This window comes from Agrilus planipennis, unplaced genomic scaffold (assembly GCF_000699045.2).
Source record: "Agrilus planipennis isolate EAB-ADULT unplaced genomic scaffold, Apla_2.0 scaffold30, whole genome shotgun sequence".
Lineage (NCBI taxonomy): Eukaryota > Metazoa > Arthropoda > Insecta > Coleoptera > Buprestidae > Agrilus > Agrilus planipennis.
Window position 1 is genome coordinate 545635 of NW_020438923.1, and position 14120 is coordinate 559754.

General features: G+C 35.9%; 2 protein-coding genes across 2 annotated transcripts in view; one reads left to right on the forward strand and one right to left on the reverse strand.

Annotated features, from left to right (window-relative positions):
* Positions 1–987: 987 nt before the first annotated feature.
* On the reverse strand, positions 988–2413 carry LOC108732253 (putative uncharacterized protein DDB_G0282133). The gene is made up of 2 exons (XM_018462944.1): positions 2322–2413; positions 988–2233 (listed from the first exon to the last, which is right to left on the reverse strand). The coding sequence occupies exons 1-2, from the start codon at positions 2374–2376 to the stop codon at positions 1119–1121; spliced, it is 1170 nt and encodes a 389-aa protein (XP_018318446.1). The 5' UTR covers positions 2377–2413; the 3' UTR covers positions 988–1118.
* A 2594-nt stretch (positions 2414–5007) lies between these two features.
* LOC108732236 (sodium channel protein Nach) overlaps positions 5008–14120 on the forward strand; it is a 17054-nt gene continuing 7941 nt past the window's right edge. The window contains exons 1-7 of the mRNA XM_018462925.1: positions 5008–5064; positions 5703–5785; positions 5901–6095; positions 8661–8814; positions 9261–9391; positions 10826–10913; positions 13195–13320. Of these exons, the coding sequence (XP_018318427.1) occupies positions 5008–5064; positions 5703–5785; positions 5901–6095; positions 8661–8814; positions 9261–9391; positions 10826–10913; positions 13195–13320 (834 nt within the window). The remainder of the gene's footprint in view (positions 5065–5702; positions 5786–5900; positions 6096–8660; positions 8815–9260; positions 9392–10825; positions 10914–13194; positions 13321–14120) is intronic.

A 14120-nucleotide genomic window follows, 5' to 3' on the forward strand; every position in this document is an offset into this window, starting at 1 on the left:
ATGGCGCAGTGAACGCCATATGTAGTACGATGCTACATTTTAGGATCACGTATGCTCAACAAGGGTCCATTTAAATATATGGATATCTACTTGCTGAAACGAATCCCGGCGTAGCTCACTCTTCTCTGGTGGTAGGCACGTTACCATTATCGAATAAACTAATTCGAAGTGGTCCGTATTCTGTCGAAACTGCCAGACGCGGATCGCGATTTCAATCTTTTTTGATATAATCAACGCGTCGCAGGCAGCTCCGCCAGAACACACACCAACTTTTACCTGCTGCCTTAACAGCGCGTTTTAGAAAATACCACAAATGGCGCAGTAAACGCCATCTGTAGTACGGGATTCGTTTCAGTAAGTAGATATCCATATATTTAAATGGACCTTGTTGAAGCATACGTAATCCTAAAATGTAGCATCGTACTACAAATGGCGTTTACTGCGCCATATGTGGTATTCTCTAAAACTCGCTGTTAAAGCAACAGATAAAAGTTGATCTGTGTTCTGTCGGAGCTGCCTGCGACGCGTTGATGAGATCCAAAAAGATCGAAATCGCGATCCGCGTCTGGCAGTTTCGACAGAATACAGACCACTTCGAATTATTTTATTCAATTCATATGTACAAAGATGCTAATGATGTAAAACCATGAAGGCCAATAAACACATTAACATCAACGCACGACCATAGCATTTGAATCAAAATAAAATTATAATAAATGCTATTAATCTGAAACTAACAAAAGATTTTAAAATAACTAAATGAACAACAACATATATAACATATCAAAATACTTGTCTTCCTCCATAATGGTAGCAATCAGCACTTACTTTTTAGTTTTTAAGTTTATTTTAATTATCCTTATTAAGGTTACAGTTCATTAAGCTCTTTTTCGTTGCAAACTTTTTATTTTATAAACCCGTAATTTTTGTCTGTAATTTTTAAACTTGAGTAAGTTTTATTAAAGAAATTAAAAAAAAACAACTGTATATTGCGCTACCCATTATTTTTTATTTTTATTAATCGTATAAGGAAGATAATATAGATACTATCCTACAAAATTGAACAGAGTAAATTTTAAATAGTAATCAAGGAATCATGCATTCTGTCGTAAGTAAGTTCAATGATGTTTTTTAGCTGAGTTTCCGTGATTTCTGACCTTGCTCTGACTCTCTGCTTGATAATGACCTTTTCGGAAACCCAATTTCTGGTGCTGATTTTGGTTATTTCCGACCGAGTTGTGTTTAACATGGGCGTGTAATCCTTTGCTACGAGGTTCTACATTATTCGTATCTCCATTTTTTCCAATTATATTGGTCTCTCCTTCATTTATTACACTGCCATTGTTTACACTTTGACCATTTTTTATATTAGTAGTATTTTTGTTGGAAATTGTATTATACTGATTACTATCTTCACTATTGGAAATATCGTTATCGTTACTTTTATATTCTGCTGCGTTATTATCGCCGTTTTGGAATAATTCTTTAAAGTTACTAAATAAATTATTGCAATCATGAGAATTTCCAGAATCAGTTTTGCTATCTACGCCGCTTGCGTTAGAATTTTGACCATAACTGTTATCATTATTAGATACATTTCCTTCACCATTTCCGCTTTCTATTCCGGATACTTTTTTATTCTTTTTATTAGAATCTTTATCGGAATCGCTTCCACTTGACTCACTTCCATTTCCATTTCGACTGCCAGTATCTGCATTGGACGACGAATTATGTCCGTTTGTGTTCCAATTATTTTGCCCACTGCCACTCGAACCTATTGACTTAGTTGAATCGATCTTATTATCACCATCACTTCCGTTTCCATTTTGACTGCTATTATTATCTGCATCGGTCGATGAATCACGTCTGTTTTGTATATCACTGTCATTTGTATCTCTTGAGTCAATACTGTCTGAATTGGTGTTATCTACATTGGCCGATGAGGTTTGTCCGTTTGTCTTCGATTCTTTTGTTCTGCCATTATCGAAGCAAATCTTTTTGCACATTTCTGAAAACTCTTTTCCTGGTTGGGTTTTATAACGGCTTTGTAGAGTATGAGGAAGAATTGGTGCAGAATGTCGTCCTTGTGCTTTGTGACCATGTGAATTCTTGGTATTTACAGCCCGCTTATTGTTGGGTGTATGATGGCGCGATGAAACTGGGTGGGATTGGGTTTTGTCCTTTGAACGTAATTTATGGTTTCTAGGATGATGGGAGTCATCTCCATTCACCCCTATCGAAAAATATTGATACTGACTTAGTATTTTGTAAACAAAAATTGAAATATTTAAGGTAATCTATAAAGAAAAATGTAAACTTACCAGTTACATACAGCAAATGAAAAATTACAATTAAGGAAATAACTGCCAGTTTCATATTGGAGTTGTTTTGCTAATGACAACGGTTGGCGAATGTTGAGGTTTTTATAATCAGAGACTACATATGTAAGAAGGGGAAAAGTTTTTAGGATTCTTTCAAATAAAAAGGTATTAGCATTTTACGCGATGGTATTACAAGAATTTGAAAATTTTTACCTTCAGTAAAATTGTTCCTTATCTAGTTTACTCCTAATTGGTATGAATAACTTTAACGTTGCCACCACTAAAATATATTTGTAGTAATTTATTCCGCATGACTAATTGTAATACTAATAATAATCAGTTTTGTGGAATATAGATGCTAAATACTATTTAACGAAATTGATGTGAACAGCATATTAATTTTGCTTCGTTACCGTATCTATATCGTGAGGAAACTAACCCTTTGCTAACGGAAACAAATATCCATTGGGCTTAAATACTTATAGTTTGCCGTTGCTGTAAATCCCCGATATATTTGGTACTTCCCCAGTTGTACCTTTCAGCTGGAGAAACGTTTATTTATTTACAGCATATCTCAAAATATGTGAGTGAGGTTCTTTGGTATTAGCCCGTCTTCACTTGTTCAAGTTTTAACCAGTGAAAAAAGTCCAGCAAAATAATGAAAATTAAAGTTACTAATCGAATAATATACAATTTAGTTAGTTAAGGTGGAAAAGAATAAGTAAGAATAAGAAAGAATAAAATAATTCGAAGTGGTCTGTATTCTGTTGAAACTGCCAGACGCGGATCGCGATTTCGATCTTTTTGGATCTCATCAGCGCGTTGCAGGCAGCTCTGACAGAACACAGACCAACTTTTACCTGCTGTCTTAACAGTGCGTTTTAGAAAATACTACAAATGGCGCAGTAAACGCCATCTGTAGTATGATGCTACATTTTAGGATTACGTATGCTCCAACAAGGTCCACTTGTGTGGATATCTACTTGCTGAAAAACGAATCCCGGCGTAGCTAACCTCAACGTGATAGGCACGTTACCATAATCGAATAAAATAATTCGAAGTGGTTTGTATTCTGTCGAAACTGCTAGACGCGGATCGCGATTTCGATCTTTTTGGATCTCATCAGCGCGTCGCAACGCACTGTTAAGACAGCAGGTAAAAAATATCCACACAAGTGGACCTTGTTGGAGCATACGTAATCCGAAAATGTAGCATCGTGCTACAGATGGCGTTTATTGCGCCATTTGTAGTATTTTGTAATAACAAAGAAGTATGGAAAATTACTAAATGTATGAGTTTGTGATCAGTACTGTATGAAAATAAATAAAAGTAAAACTAAAATACTGATATGCAAGGGAAGAAAAAGTAGGGAAAGAGCGAATATAAAGATAGGAGACGACAAATTAGATGAAGTGGCTGATTTTAGATACCTAGGAAGTCAGATAAGTGAGGATGGAAGGAGTAGTAGGGATATAAAGCAGAGAATAGCGCAGGGTCGTGTCGCCTTTAATGAAAAGAAGTCACTTCTATGCTCGCGAACGGTTTAATTAGAAATTCGAAAAAGGTTGTTAAAGGTGTATGTTTGGAGCACGGCGTTGTACGGGTGCGAAACATGGACAGTGGGAGCGGCAGAAAACAAAAGGTTAGAAGCGTTCGAAATGTGGTGTTATAGGCGGATGATGAGGATATCGTGGGTAGAAAAGGTTAGAAATGAAGAGGTATTGGAAACAATAGGAGAACAGAGGATTCTTGGTAGGACACCTTCTCAGGCATGAAGGTCTAGTCAGAGACATATTAGAGGCAGAAACAGGAGTTAGGAGGGGTAGAGGTAGACCTAGATTAGATTACTGTTCGCAAATAGTTAAGGATGTGGGTTGTTCTAGTTTTAGGGAAATGCGAAGTTTAGCTCAGGATAGGAAAGAGTGGAGGTACGTGTCCAACCAGTCTTAGGACTGATGACCCTATGATGATGATGAGTTTGTGATTACTTATATTCATGATAGGATAGCCGAAGGACGTCCCTTAAACTCGTTTATGGTTCTCAAAATGTGTTAATTGAACAGTATTATTTTGAGCAAAGTCGGATCTGCAGGTGGCTGCTAGATTGAAACAATAACTGGCAAATGGTGATGCGGCGAGCTACTTTGAACTGTAAATGATTAGCGAGGTCAATATAATCAAATATGTGATCCATAATTAGACGCCTCTTACATCTAATGTTAGGGAAACGCCAACAGAGTATTCGTGGACCAGGAACGACATTGGACGACCACTTTTGAGAATAGATGTTCTCGGAAGTTTATTCTGGGTAGTTTTAATTGCCTCGATATTTGCTACCGTGTAGGGAGACCATAGAACACACCCATACGTCTGAGAAAACTGACATAATATTGTTTAGGTAGATATATATTTCTAAATAATTTGCTGTTTATTAGTATGAATCCAAGATTTCTCGATCCCTTGGTGATTGTCTCTTATTTACATGAAGGTCATTGCAATAGTAAACTCCGAACTCAACTTTATATACCTTAGAAAAAGGCTTTGCGTTTGGATATTTTCCGCGCCAAGCGATCCACATGGCACCAGTCTGACAGTCGGCCGAGAGCACGTTAAAGGGCGACAGCATTGACAATGGATAAAATTGAGTGGAACATTTTTGCGTCACCTATGGAATGCCTGAAGGAGCATGACAAGGAACGTTCGGCAATCTATCGGCGTTCAATGCTTTAGTGCAGTCACCAAGGTATGACCCTATCCACTTCAAGGGGAATCCACAGACACCGATATCCCTTAAGTATGACAGTATGATTAATACGCTTGAGGTAGTAAAAAGAATAGGAGAACAGAGGACTGTATGGAAGTCAATAAGAAATAGGCGAAATAGGTTGGTAGGACACCTTCTCAGGCATGAAGGTCTAGTCAAAGACATATTAGGAGGGGTAGACGTAGACTTAGATTAGATTACTGTTCGCAAATTGTTAAGGATGTGGGATGTTCTAGTTTCTATAGGAAAGAGTGGAGGTGCGTGTCCAACCAGTCTTAGGACTGACGACTTTATGATGATGATATTATTACGTAATATTACATTGTTAGGTACACTTTTACTAATCGCTGTCATTTAGTTTAATATTTCATTCGATTCTTTGTCCACCGATATTTTATGAAGAGAATCGATATTGTACTTCCACACTAGACAATAAGTGTACGTACATTAATAATTCCTACTAATTTTACCCAAAACCAGAAATATTGAAGGTAGTCAGCTAACAAACTGAAAAAGAGATTGCACCGGAATTTATATTTCTACCTTATGCTGCAATAAACAGCTTATTAATAATTATGAGAAAACAGAAGAAAGGAAAAAATTGCGTAAATAGACAGTCACTGTTTAAACAATATGTAACTACAACTACATTTCATGGTTACAAATATCTTGGAGAAAATGGTTTGCATTGGACAGAAAGGTATAAAATGTTTCAATTTTGATGTCTTATGAAATTGCGATCTTATATAAATAAAAATAAATCTCAATTTTCACCATATCTGGTCGAGTATTATAGATAATGATTTCCTTTTAAGGTTATTTTGGTTGACTGTCTGCATGATTTCAATTGTGGCGTCAATATTTTTAATGAAAGCGAGCTGGTATGATTTTCAAAATAACGCATTGAGTTTTGTGGTAGATACAAATTATTTGGAATGGGATACCAAGTTCCCATCAATTTCTGTTTGTGAAACAGATAATCAGGATAAAATTGCTTCGGCATCTGATAGGTATATACCGCCCAATACCTTAATTTGACTCGAACAATTCACAATTCCTACGAGTTTTGCCCATCTTGTACGATAAGTAATGGTTCATTTAATGAAGCAAAGTTTATTGCATTTAGTGCAACATCCACTTTAGGCAGCACTATTTAAGGACAAAGCTCAGATCAATACTGATCTTCACAATTCACATTTTTTGGGAATTGTGCCCATCTTGTAATGGTCGATTTAATGAGGCAAAGTTTATTGCATTTAGTGCAACAATACGATAACGGTTGTCATCCACTTTAAGTATCACTATTTAAATATTGCTGTCTGGAAACGATTCCAACCGTAATCAAAACATTGCTTGCTTCAAAAAGATATCTCCTTTCCTTTGATTTATTCTGGTTTCCTTTAAATCTGCTACGTATCTAATAAAATCCTTCTTCACCTTTTAGTTTCGCAGTTATTGCTCTTGATCAAGCGCATGCGCGTCCCTGTTCTGTATTTGAAATACTACGTTACAGGTATACTTCGTTTACTTTCTGTAGCGACGTGACCTTCATTTTCGACTGGCGCAAAGTAGAAAAGAACAGCACTAGGCCAGAAAAGGAAGGAAATAAGTCTCGGCCAAACTCTTAACCGGTGAGGAGCGTATAATTCGTATAGTACTGCACGAAAAAATTTGACCATTTAATCCACTAGAATTGCTTTGCTCAAATGTGCTGTTATTGGTACAATTTACTACTGAAAATATCAACGAGACGTTTATTTATACTTGAAGACATATTAAAGGCTTTAACGCCAGTTTTCGACTCGCACTGCTATTCAAGATTGAACAAAACTTTTGGCAGGTACTGTATGAAAAAGTATGTTTAATGAACAAGAGGCGAGAGTATAATGTGCTTTTTTATCTTTACCTACGATGTTGCTAGCGCGCATCCAAGACATTGGAAAGGGCACATCGCTAGAGAAAGTAAATGAAGTATACCAAAATTACTATTAACATCCATCTGATATCCGTGAAATCCTAATGACATCTCCGTTATCACATGATATTGTCAGAGTTAGATACTTCTTAAATATGGTATATAGTTTGCTCCTCGGGATAAACCACTGTGAACGTGGTGATCATAGAAAATCCCTATTCAAAAAGATCTCTTCAGATTATTATTACTAATTTACTGTAGATCCAATTTTCCGTTGATTCTTCTCGATTCTAACAATGTTATATTAGTTTTTAAAGTTTTATCTATACAAACTTTTAGTAATTTTTGTTAATGTTTGTTGATCTTTGAGCATGTACTACTTAATCAGAATCCATCGGTGTTACAATTTTTAATTAAAAAAACTAGCCTTGAAAAAATCCAACAACCTGAGCGAAACGTTGGCTGTGTTTTTTTTGTCGGCAGATGATTGAAGAAGCGACAAAAACAGTGGAATTGTTTATGAACTTTGTGTGATGTGGTTAAAAAATATCTTTTTAATAAACTATTAATATATACTTAAATTGCTAATGGTTAAGACTAGAGACGTGAATGAGACGTCCAACTATGCTGATTGTCTGTCACAAACTTTTATCACTGTATATATACTGCTAACCTTTCTACTGAACTACCATAAAAACTACCTCTTTTAGAAAGAACACAAAAATAAAATACCAAGAACTGACAGCAAGACATACACATCTCTTAACACTACTTAATAGTTACATACACCTATAATAATATTTATTCAACGCTGTTACCAAAAAGTAACATTTCTTAAATAAAATAATTTTTACCTCAGTATTGCTTTAATTAAAAATTTTCGGACCCCCTGCGCGTAATTAAGGGCATGCGTAGAATTCTGTTCATATTTGACCTTCTTGATCTCTCCTCTGATATCCTTTTGAATCTTGATAAATATGTCATTTCATGATATTCTTCGATTCTCTTTTAAAGTGAAACTTTTATTACATCGCCTCAAATTTTTTCGTCCATCTATCGCATGTCGCATTACAGCCGACCGCGGAGTAGGAGTAAAAGTGAAAGGCGCTCGACAAAACAGCCAACGCCAATATGGCGGCGCCCATGGCTGGCATGAGCTAACCGTGTAGCGTTTATATTCTCACTCATTCCTGCAAGTGCATGACAATTACATTTATAGACTGTGAAACTCAAAGCGAAGATGAAATAATTGATAGAATAACTGAAGTTCAAAATGATTCAATGATTTAAATAAATATTGTTCTCAGTTTTTAACATGCGTCTATCATCTGAATAATTGTATTTATTATGTATTCCGTACTCTCATACACAGATTGAAATTAAAATTTATAGTTGGATGTTTTGCTTACTGTTGATTTCCCATTATCATTCCAATTTTCCATTCATTAAAATAAAATTAAGAACGCGATTTTCATTTTAATATTCTAAATCGAATAATTTTCAGAAAATTTACAGTTAAATGCCTAAGTACAATCCGAAAAGTTTCACTTGCATCGTAGGTAGTTTCATAAAACCACACAATTATTTTTTTCTTTTATTTTTTTTTTGAACTCGTCTCTCAACATAGAAATACTTACCGGACTTTTTAATTGATTTGCAGACTATTTGGAGATCCACATGATTATAATCTAGACGAAGTAATGAAGGAGATGCTATTTTTTAGAGGACTTTCTTACTATACAATACAAACTTGTGAATCCGAAGAAAATGTAGACAACTGTCTTGTAACTAATGTCAACGTTTATGAATATTTGGTGGGTCATGTTAAAACTGTTACAAGTAAATGAATTACATTATTCCAGTAATCATGGGATAAGAATGAATGAAGTGTACTAAATTTGCTTAACATTATAAGGGCTTCGGGAATGCGCGATAAGTAAAGGGGTTCACATTGAGACAGGTACCGACGTCCGTAGTAACTCTTAGCAATAGCAAATAGCTAACGATAAGCGATTATAATATAGAAATCGTTAGCTATTTCTGGAGAATATACCAGCTGCAATAAGTTACCTTTATTATCATATTGTTGACAGAGTGCTATCATAGGTTTATTACATTTAGTTTCAGCTGCTTCAAGCCTAATGTTACTCTTTATTTTATAGACTTATATTGTTTATGTTTTACTGCAGAGAGTCAATAATTTTACAGTAATGAGTTGAAATATAAGTACTGTTTGATTAACATTATCTGCTTGTTGCAGGTCAGAAGTACATGCAAAGAAATTTTTTTGGAATGCAAATGGAACGATAACCCTTTTAATTGCTGCAAATATTTTACTGCACTTCACACAGAGTTAGGGCCATGTTATGCTATTAACTCTTTACAAGCAAGGTAAATTTGCTAACAATGTAGAAACAGAAATAAAGTGCAACAATACGATTAGATAACTGTATGGTGGCAGAGAAATATTTAGGTATTCGAAATTCGATTCCAGACTAATAATAAATGTCTTCTACAATTTTGCGCAGTTGTTATTAGACATATTGGTGTATGAGTAGGATTAGAACTAATATAAAACGAAATGTGTGCTAGGACACTTGTCCGTTCAAGTTTCTCTCCTACTATGTGTCCCAGCACACATTTCGTTTGCACAGGTTTACTGCAAATTATGATTTCGTTTTACACAGACCGCAAATAGAGGAAATGATCCCGAGCCACGCGGAGAGCAAAGATAAGAAAACAACAGCTGAGAACAGCACACGTCGCCGGGACTCTAACGGAATCCCCGCTCTCCGCGCGGCTGCGGATTACATTCATCTCCCTACGCCGCTGCCGCCTCTCACCACTCGATATACCGTTTACCCTTTCCACGCGGCCGTAACGGTTTTTCGTGACAGAAAAAATCGTAATATTTCTCTGTATAGAAGTTTCACGAGACGAAAAATTGGAAGAAGTAGCTGTTTTTGGATATTTAAAGAGTCAGATGACTCAAGATGGAAAAGACGAAGATTGACTCAAGATAGGAAGAAGTGGTAGTGCGTCTGCAATCTTCAGACCGAAAATAATGATTTTATTACAAAAAAGAAATTTCATATAGAATCATTATTATGATGAGTACTTAATTCAACATCATACTTCGTCGATTTAAAGACCGGACACACGCCACTAATCCCTCCTATCCCGATGCAATCCTTTTATTTCCGGAACACTAAAAAATCCCAGATCTTACTGTTGCAAACAGTAACCGTACGTAAGTCTTTCTCTGTCCTTCTTAATTTTTGTATATGATTCTAGCTTTTGTCTAAGAAGACGCCCTATACCCAATCTACTTCTCCTTTTCCTTTTTGACACCAGTAGCACCTTTGTTCTCTTACTTCTCTAACGTCTCTTCATTTCCTACCTTTTTTATTCACGACTTTCGTTCTATTCTATAATACCACAAATTAAAATTTAAAAATTAATACAGAAAATTAAAACGCTTTCCTTTTTAATACGTGAATTTTTTGAGAAAACAAAATGTATACGATCTTGCCCGATAACAGTTTATTGCTAGTTAAGACATTCGCAGTCAGTGTGATTCTGAAATGTTTCTGTTCGGCCCTTTAGGTCATTTTCCTGAACGATTCTTGTTCTTTGACTTTACTATCACGAGTACCTAATCGTATTCCGTTTTTTTCTCAAAGGAATTCTTGTATCACTTTACAAACTTTGAATTCAAATTCTAAGAGCGTAGTATTCTCGGCTGAAATTCGCAGTAGAATTAAGATTCGGAAACTGAACTGAATATTGCACCTAATCAAATTAATATGTTTCTATTTGTTGTAGAGACAAGAAGGCACCTTATTTACCTTTAATTTCAAATAAAAAGTTTGGACCAGGTCGTTTAACGTTAAAATTGAGAGGAACATTAAGTGTAAGTATCAACTTTGGTATAATCTCCTGCTATTTAATTAATGTTAGTTATGCAAAAGTAGTATACAATTAGATACGGCGATAACAAAGCTTTTCTTCTATAGGGTCAATTGAAAAGTCCCCGGCCTGACACATAGATGGCGGCACCAGAACTAAATCCATATGATTTTCAGTTAGTCCTAACATTCAAAAGACGCGTCTATAAATTTGACGGCTGTCGGATCATTAGTTTGTGAATTATAGCATTTTTAGTGAAGCAACTTTTGTTATTGTGAAAAAAATGGATAAAAACGAATTTCGCGTGTTGATAAAATATTGCTTTTTGAAGGGAAAAAATACACTTGAAGCAAAAACTTGGCTTGATAACGAATTTCCGGACATTGTCCCAGGAAAATCAACCATCAAGGATTGGTATGCTAAGTTTAGACGTGGTGAAATGAGCACCGAAGACGGTGAACGCAGTGGACGCCCAAAAGAGACTGTTACGGACGAAAACATTAAAAAAATCCACAAAATGATTTTGAATGACCGTAAATTGAAATTGAATGAAATAGCAGACACTCTACAGATATCAACGGAACGTATACATCACATCATTCACGAATATTTGGGTATAAGAAAGCTCTGTGCAAAATGGGTGCCGCGCGAGCTCACTTTTGACTAAAAACAACGACGAGTTGATGATTCAGAGCAGTGTTTGAAGATGATCACGCGTAATAAACCCGAGTTTTTGCGTCGATATGTGACAATGGATGAAACATGGCTCCATCATTTCACTCCGAAGTCCAATCGACAGTCATCGGAGTGGACTGCACACGATGAACCCGCTCCAAAGCGTGCAAAAACGCAACAGTCGGCTGGCAAGGTTATGGCGTCTGTGTTTTGGGATGCGCGTGGAATAATTTTCATTGACTACCTTGAAAAAGGAAGGACCATCAACAGCGACTCTTACATAGCGTTATTGGACCGTTTGAAGGACGAAATCGCCGAGAAACGACCGCATTTGCAGAAAAAGAAAGTCCTGCTTCACCAAGACAATTCACCGTCTCACAAGTCAGTGAAAACGATGGCAAAAATTCATGAATTGGGCTTCGAATTGCTCCCGCATCCACCGTATTCTCCAGATCTGGCCTCCAGCGACTACTTCCTGTTCTCAGATCTCCAAAAAATGCTCGTTGGGAAAAAATTTTCGTCGAATGAAGAGGTGATCGCCGAAACTGAGGCCTATTTTGAAGCAAAGGACAAATCGTACTACAAAAATGGTATCGAAAAGTTGGAGGATCGCTATAATCAGTGTATCACCCTTGAAAGGAATTATGTTGAATAAAAAAAACGAATTTTGCAAAAAAAATGTGTTTTACTATTTTAGGCCGGGGACTTTTCAATTGACCTGTTATTATGAACTTGATATTCTTATATTTATTTCATAAGATTTTTCAACGTTGATTATATTCAAATTTACATATTAAGAAACATACATACATTTAGATTTTTAGAAGCGAGTTAGTTTAATATGAAATATTATTCTGAAATTTCATTTCTGAACTTTTACTCATTACAAACTACTTCAAATTCTCGTAGCTTAGTGGTCAAAGCATTGGTGCGTAAAGCCAAAGGTTCGGGTTCGATTCCCGGCGGAGGTGTGACAACAGCAACAATTTTTCCCTCATTTATTTGGTGGGTAAATATTTAGAAATGAATTTTTAGAATAATATTTCATACTACATATTAAGAATAACATTCAACCGGATTATCAGCATACGTATTGTATTTGGAGGTTCATGTTCAAAGAAAATAAAATATATTTTACATTTGTGCTCTAGTTGCAAATTCTCTTTAACGATATGGACCCCGCAAGTAGCAGTGAAATTAAATACTTAATCATGAAGAAATCACTTGCATTTTTATGCAATAATTGAATAGGATCATGAGTATTGGGAAAACAAAATTGAAAAACCAATTGGATCATTGTTGTTTCTATTTCTTGAGACTTTATTAAGCTCTCAACTTATCTAACTGACTGTCAAAATTACAAATATAATCATAAAGTTGGTTGCATCTTCTTTGATCCATGATCCTGCTGAATTATTAAATACCTAATGTTTTTTGTCCCTCTTTCTCTGCTCGCATAGTGTTCTCTTCAAATAAAGTGTTTTATAATTTATAACTTTAAATACTACGATTTTCGATTATAGATTGAGGATTTACGTGTTGTGTGTGAATCAAGCCGATATCTCATTGTATTCTTCATTGTTTAGTTGTTAAAAAAATATTTCCTTAAGCTTTACATAATGGGAGAGCAGGATGTTCCGTCCATTACTACCCTGCCGAAAGACATTTTAGAAGTATCACCCTATATTCATTACAGGAGATATATATCAGTAAAGGAAATTGAAAATGAAAAGCAGGTAAACTTAAATAATCCCTGTAAAGCTCCTCATCACTAATACGATCCCGAATAAAAGGCCATCCTTCTGAACGACCAGTTTTCAACTTTCCGTTAATATCACAATCTTTCCAAACCCGCCACGATAACGCAGTATCCAAAATTAAATAAACACTAAAACACCCGAAATTCCATAGAACTTTTAGTTACCTAATCGACAACCAATGTGCTATCTTCCGTTAGTCTCTAACTGAAGATGACACGGTGTTTATTCAGTTAAGTTTCCCAGTACTCCAGTTGATCTTTCTATATCCGAAATTAGGCAGTTGTCCAAAATTATTCTCTGGATAGTGGTCACCCCTTAAAGCGGCAACATTTTCATACAATACAATATTTACTAACCCTAAAGTTGATTGGAATTGCTTCCTCTGGTTTTGCTACACACAAGTGACGAACTTCTTCAGAGATAACGTGGACTTCACATGCAGCATCAGAGACGGTTGGACCTCTGAAGAAGTTCGCCACTCGTGATGGCGAAACGTTAGGAAGTAACTCCAACCATCCTTAGGGTTAGTAAATGTTGCATGAAAATGTGGCCGCTTTAAGGGGTGACCACTGTCTAGATGATAATTTAGGACAACTGCCTAATTCTGGATCATCATCATCATAAGGTCATCAGTCCTAAGACTGGTTGGACACGTACCTCCACTCTTTCCTATCCTGAGCTAAACTTCGCATTTCCCTAAAACTAGAACAACCCACATCCTTAACTATTTGCGAACAGTAATCTAATCTAGGTCTACCTCTACCCCTCCTAACTCC